The 6,171-nt window shown below is 60.8% G+C and overlaps 4 protein-coding genes across 4 annotated transcripts in view; 3 read left to right on the forward strand and 1 right to left on the reverse strand.

Annotated features, from left to right (window-relative positions):
• SDRG_07687 (hypothetical protein) overlaps positions 1-1,364 on the forward strand; it is a gene marked incomplete at its 3' end in the record, with an annotated part of 5,462 nt that extends 4,098 nt beyond the window's left edge. Inside the window, exon 3 of the mRNA XM_008613537.1 lies at positions 46-1,364. Coding sequence (XP_008611759.1) covers positions 46-1,364 — 1,319 coding nt within the window. The remainder of the gene's footprint in view (positions 1-45) is intronic.
• A 471-nt stretch (positions 1,365-1,835) lies between these two features.
• Positions 1,836-2,180, forward strand: SDRG_07688 (hypothetical protein; the record flags this gene model as incomplete). The annotated part of the gene is made up of 1 exon (XM_008613538.1): positions 1,836-2,180. The coding sequence occupies one exon, from the start codon at positions 1,836-1,838 to the stop codon at positions 2,178-2,180; it is 345 nt and encodes a 114-aa protein (XP_008611760.1).
• Positions 2,181-2,575: 395 nt separating this feature from the next.
• Positions 2,576-4,321, reverse strand: SDRG_07689 (glucose-6-phosphate isomerase, cytosolic 2). Its single transcript, XM_008613539.1, has one exon. The coding sequence runs from the start codon at positions 4,274-4,276 to the stop codon at positions 2,609-2,611; it is 1,668 nt and encodes a 555-aa protein (XP_008611761.1). The 5' UTR covers positions 4,277-4,321; the 3' UTR covers positions 2,576-2,608.
• A 1,208-nt stretch (positions 4,322-5,529) lies between these two features.
• On the forward strand, positions 5,530-6,102 carry SDRG_07690 (hypothetical protein). Its single transcript, XM_008613540.1, has one exon. The coding sequence runs from the start codon at positions 5,562-5,564 to the stop codon at positions 6,012-6,014; it is 453 nt and encodes a 150-aa protein (XP_008611762.1). The 5' UTR covers positions 5,530-5,561; the 3' UTR covers positions 6,015-6,102.
• Positions 6,103-6,171: the final 69 nt, after the last annotated feature.

A 6,171-nucleotide genomic window follows, 5' to 3' on the forward strand; every position in this document is an offset into this window, starting at 1 on the left:
CGTGCCACGCTCTCTTCCTCGAGGTGCTACTGCCGTCGACAGCAGAGCTCTTCTTTGCACTTCTCGCGTTCAACGCATCCCACGGCCCCATGGTCAGCGAAGACGCAAGTGCCTTGTGTCGCTTGGACGCGTGTGCGGGAGCGACCTGCGCATCTGCACTCAGCACGCTCGTCGCCTTCTTGGAGCAGTATATGGACACGTCCTTCTCCTCGCTGCCACCGCTCTTTCAAAGAAGCACGGACGATCTTCTAGCACTGGACATCCAAATGATCCAGTACTACTCGGACACGACGAATACCGACACGCAGCTGTACCAGATCAACCTCCTCGAGCCCAGCGAGCGTCTCTGGACGTTTTACGGTTGGCTTTTCCTCTACGAGTGGCTCAGTGGCCACCGCGAAGTCGTCTCGTTTCAAGGCGACACTGGACGTATCACAACAATGGCGACGGCGTACCCTGCCTCAGCGATAACCCCCGACCCGCACGAGATTCCCACAAGTTTCTCACTCGCGACTCTCGGCTGCACCGTCTACATCACGTCGATTCTCATCGGCGTCACGTGCGTCCTCGCTGGCTACATCCTCAGTATGCGCGGCGTCGGCATGGAAGCCAACAACCTATTTGAGCTGAACCGGGTCGTGGGCCACGTCTGGGCCGGGCGCAGCTTCATCTTGCTCCGGAGCGTGACTGCAATTTGGATGCTCAACACGGCGCCGCTGCTGCTGACGCAAGTGGGACAAGCGACGTCCTTTACGTCGCCGCCACTTCCATGGTACCAAACGATCCTCGCGGCGGGGGAAAGTACGTGGCTCGTCTATGCGCTCAACGACTTTGGCAGCTGCGTCACACTGCAGTATACGACCGCGTATGCCTACAAGAGCTCGCTCTCGACGTGGTTCGTTTTGGTCCTTTGGTCCTTTGTCGCACCACTCTCGTACTCGGCGACTCTGGAGCGACACTGCACGTTTGTCGACATGGACGCAGGCTTAGTTTGCTCCAGTGCGTCCATCCACCTTGGCTCGACTCGACGTGTCCTGGGCGTCGTCGGCGTTGCTCTGAGCTGCGTCGGCGTCTGGTTTGGCTGCGAGCGATGGCGTCTGCGAGGCATGGCACCGCATGACGTCCACTCGCTTCTCCTCAGCGCCCACTGCATCTACATGCTGGACTTTACGCACTGGAAGCACAGGGGCGCGTACTACCTCGACAAGACATCGGCAGTCCTCGCTGGGTTAGTAAGCCTTGAGTTCCATGACAAGTTGTACATCTTTGACATCAAGACGTGGCGGCTCTTCTCGTGCGCGCCTTCAAAAGACCACACACAACCCCAGCACTTTCAAAATGCGATTCCGCTGAGCCAGCTCTAAGCAACTAAGTTACAACGCATAACAAACTAATCCCCTACATAATAGATCGATTTTATACCCTTGCATCAGGCACAACGTAGTGCAGAGGAGCCACCACCCGCGCATTCGGATGGTCGTGGTGGCAGCGCCAAACGTGCGCAACGGAGGCGACAACTGCTCTGGCCCAACCAGTTGTCCTCCGTAGCTAGACGTAGTTCCGTAGAAATGACCACAAGATGGAACACTTGGTACCCACGGACAATGGCCAAGATCGAGATCACCAAGCTCAGCACGTCCACGCCTTGATGCTCACAGACGCCCCGACAAAGACGCGCGCAACAAGCTATCACCGCCTCACCCAAGCTGTGAACGACAAGTGCAGCAGCAGAGCCCTCGGACCACACGTGAACGCCAAACACCCAGTGGCTCGGCTGCAACGACGGTCGACGCCTACAAGTGTGGCCCGCTGCCGAGCCCGACTCTCAAGCCGCCATGGCTGGTTCGCCTGCACAACGCGACGAAGCTGTTGACCCAGACGACACCGGCCGCAGCCATGCCCAGCCAAGGACTAACATCCAGCTCCCGACCCGCCATTTGGACGTCGACGACGACTTTTACCAGTCGACTGCAGCCGTCGCCTCTGCTGCCGAGCTTGGACAACCCGATGCCATCTTGCCCAAGTACGCCGACTTCGTCTGCCAAATGATGCTTCGCGCGGTCACGTTCCGCGCTCATTTGCACTGGCTCGACAGGGCCGATCAGGCGTGCCTCTGTTGCCCCGAGCACGAGACGTACCGCCACTTTCTCGTCGACTGCGACTTCATCACGGACGTGTAGAGCACGCTCCTTGCGGTCACAGCCCCCTTGGGTGTAGTCTTGCCGACAACACTCTCGGCTCCCTCTTCTCGACGCTGAAGACGGTCTCCAACATGCACCGAGCTACCTCTGGCGCGTCCGGGAGATGGCTCACTGTCGCCTTCTCCGGCTCCTCGCTCAACACGAGTGGCACCTTGTCCCGCATTTGCCGGCCTCGATCAAGATCAACACCAGCGCCGACACAACCAAGAGCGTCCGACACTTGTCCTCCCACTTCAACCCCAACGGAGGCGAGATCTCCGCCAGCTCCCACCTCGGTGCCTACCCTAGCCCTAGAGAGCTAGACCAAGTTTTCCCGCAAGTTTGCCCTCGTCTGCACTAGTAGGTTAGTAGGCAGACCCGTGAACTTGAAGAAGTACCATACACACATTGTCATTTAGAGAGGTTGCTTAGGCAAGGTACCGCTTCAGGAGCGCCGACGTCGAGCTGTTGAAGCCCTGGAGCGGCGCGGCCGCGTTGGTGCGCGACGCGCTGAGCTGGTTGCGGACCTGCGTCGCGAGGACCTTGCCGAGCTCGACGCCCCACTGGTCAAAGCTGTTGAGGCCCCAGATCGCGCCCTGGACCACGGTGCGGTGCTCGTACAAGGCGAGGAGCTGGCCGCACGCAAACGCATCGAGCGATCCGTGGAAGAGGAGCGAGACCGACGGGCGGTTGCCCGGGAACGCCTTGTGCGGGCGGAGCGCCTCGGGCACGCCTTCGGCCGCGAGCTCTTCGACGGTCTTGCCGTTGGCGAGCGCATCCGGCTGCGCGAAAAAGTTGGACATGAGCTCGTCGTGGTTCGAGACCTTCTCGCCGCTGAGGTGCGTCGGCGTCTGCGACTTGCAAAACGCAATAAAGTCGCAGGGCACGACACGGCCTTGGTGGATCAGCTGGTAAAAGCTGTGCTGGCCGTTCGTGCCGGGCTCGCCAAAGTTGATTTCGCCGGCCGCGAACGGGAGCACCGAGCCGTCGAGCGCGACGCGCTTCCCGTTCGACTCCATGTCGACCTGCTGGATGTGCGCGGCGAAGCGAAGGAGTGCCTGCGCATACGGCAGCATCGCGCGCGTGGCATGGCCCAAGAACGACGAGTTCCAAATGCCGAGGAGGCCGAGGAGCACCGGGAGGTTCTCACGCAGCGGCGCGTTCAGCAAATGCTCGTCAAGGTCGTGGGCACCAGCCAGGAACGCGTCGGTAATGTCGGCGCCGTAGTGGAGCGCCAGCGGGACAATACCGACGGCCGAGCACACGCTGTAGCGGCCGCCGACCCAGTCCCAAAAGCCAAACACGTTTTCGGGCGCAATACCAAACTCCTGCGCCTTGGGCACGGCCGCCGAGACCGCAATCATGTGGTGGCGGATCGCGTCCGCGGCCGAGACGCCGTGGGCGGCCAAGCCGTCGACGAGCCACTTGCGGAGCGTGCGCGCGTTGAGCATCGTCTCGGCGGTCGTGAACGTCTTGGAGACGACGACGACGAGCGTGTCTTCGGGGTTGAGGCCCTCGACCGCGCGCGCAGCGTCGACAGGGTCGACGTTGGCAAGGAAGCGGAGCGTGCGGCCGGCGGCCGCGGCCTTGGCGACCTTTTCGTGGCGGAGCGCTTCAAAGACGTACTCGGGGCCGAGGTAGCTGCCACCAATGCCGATCGACACGACGTTGAGGAGCTTCTTGCCCGTCGCGCCATGGGCCACGCCGCTGCGGACGCGGTCCGAAAACTTGCGGATCGCGCGCAGCACGTCGTGCACGTCCTCGACAACGTTCTTGCCGTCGACGTACATGGGCTTGGTCGCGGGGCTGCGGAGCGCCATGTGCATCACGGCGCGGTCCTCCGTTTTGTTGACGTGCTCGCCGCTGGCAATCGCCGCCAGCTTCTGGCGCAGCTGCGCGGCCTCGGCGAGGTCGAAGAGCAAGTCCATCGTCTCCAAGGTGGCGTTCTGGCGCGAGTAGTCGAGCGTGATACCGTTGTGCTCGGCCACCAAGGCCGCGTTACGGGCTTCGTCCTTGAGGAGCGTGCGCAGGTGCGTGGCCTTGATGGCGTCGGCGTGGGCCGTGAGGCGCGTCCACTGCGGCGTGTCGTTGATCATTGTGCTTGGTCGGACGGTGGCAAAAGCCGAAATGAGGGGTTTTCCTCAATAGCCAAAACGCGTATTCAGATTGAGACATCCTTTTGTACAGGATATCAAAAGATAGAGGTTCCGGACCCGAATCCACCACCGGATTCACTTCGCGTGCCAGGGACCATGCAAGGCGGCCAAGAATCAAGCGACGCACACGCACATAGCAACGAGGTCTTGGGTACGATGCCCGTGTAAGCTCTATACGACGTTGTGTTTGGCCTTTGGACCCTATTTCCCATTTGCACGTTGTACTTTAGTTTTCATTTTGAGTTTGAGAGCGAGCAGAGGCAGGTGCAATGCACTGGTGTTGCTGCAGTGGCAAGCGGCCCTTGCCTCATCGCGTGCAATGGGTAGCGTACGTACAGGAGACTAGGCTGTATGTAGCACGACGCCAGGACCGTCACGAGTCTCGAGAGTCGAGAGTCTCGAGAGTCGAGGTGGCAGAAACAGGGCTATCACTGCAGGCATCACCTGTGAGAGACTAGAGGATGTTCAAGTTGTCGCGGTGCTGCCGCCCTGCGATTGGCCCACTTCAGATTCAGGGCTCGGGTGCAACTTGCGGCCATGTGACAAGCACCGAAGCTAGCTCCCGAGAAGATTCGGCTTCGCGCAATACTACGGCCGTAGAAGGCACCAAGGCGCCAAGCACATCGCCGCCGTGACGCCAACAAAGGCCATGTGCGTGTTCATGCAGCAGAGCGCGATGAGATGCGACAGACGGCGAGTAGCCGTGCACGGCGCACACGTGGCACGATGATGGCAAGGATCGGCCGTGTCATGCTCTCGCGATGATGACGCCGCTTCTCGTGCCAATGGGCTAACGGACACCACAGGGATACGACGTCGAGGCGCCACCACTGGGCCACGTGACAGGCAAAGGCTCTTGTCGCTTGGTCCACCGTGGCTGTCGTACAGCGAGTCCTCGCCATCAGAAATGGCGATGATGTGGACACTGACGCCTGTGCAGCGAGATTTCGCATGGTGGGAGTATGTCTAATGCGATCGGACACGCATAACACCCGCGTGTGTCGGTTGCCGCCTTGAGCAAACAAGGCCGGCGTCAGTGCTTTGCAGCTCTACAGGACGTGGTACGGCCAGAGCTGTCCAGAGGGGAAACAACGCCGCTAGTCCCGTCTACTAGTCGCTTGACAGCATCGAGGCGAGGTTAGTCGTCGTGGTCTTGGTTGCACGGACGATCGCGATGCTATCCGGAAGATACCGTCTGCCAACCGGATGACACAACCCGTGGACGATGGTGCTGCTTCTCTTCGTGTGCACGAGCAACACGTGCCGGTCGCCGATGGCGGAGGCGCTCGCCAAGCGCTGGCTTCGGGAGCATCCGGTGCCAGGTCTGCGCGTCGGCTCGATCGCTCTATCGGACGAGTTTGAGCCGCCCAACAGCCCCGCGTCGGCCTTTGGCATCGCCGCCATGCAGCGCCGGGGCATCGACCTGCATCTTCACCGGTCGCGCCTCGTCAACTGCGCGCTCATCGAGTCCGCAGACGTCGTGTATTGCGTCACGGCGCGCCACGAGCGCATGCTTCGCGCGCTCTTCCCGACGCTGCGGGCAACCGTGCGTATCTTTCCAAGTGACATTGCCGACCCGTGGCACCAAGACGCGTCCGTGTACGAAGCCTGCGCCGCTCAGATTCAAGCTGCCATTGACGTCATCATGCCGGTCATCGTCCGAGACTTTGTCTCGTGATGGCAGCTGCATCCTCTTGGTCTGATCATGGCCAGTCGCTATAAGATCTTGCTCCGCTGCAACATCGTCGTTGTATGCAGCATCTATACACGCCCTGCGAAACGAGGCTTGGCCTGCGAAACGAGGCTTGGAGGCAACGACCTAGCAGGACATAGTA

This window comes from Saprolegnia diclina, assembly GCF_000281045.1.
Source record: "Saprolegnia diclina VS20 unplaced genomic scaffold supercont1.22, whole genome shotgun sequence".
Taxonomy (NCBI): Eukaryota; Oomycota; class Saprolegniomycetes; order Saprolegniales; family Saprolegniaceae; genus Saprolegnia; species Saprolegnia diclina.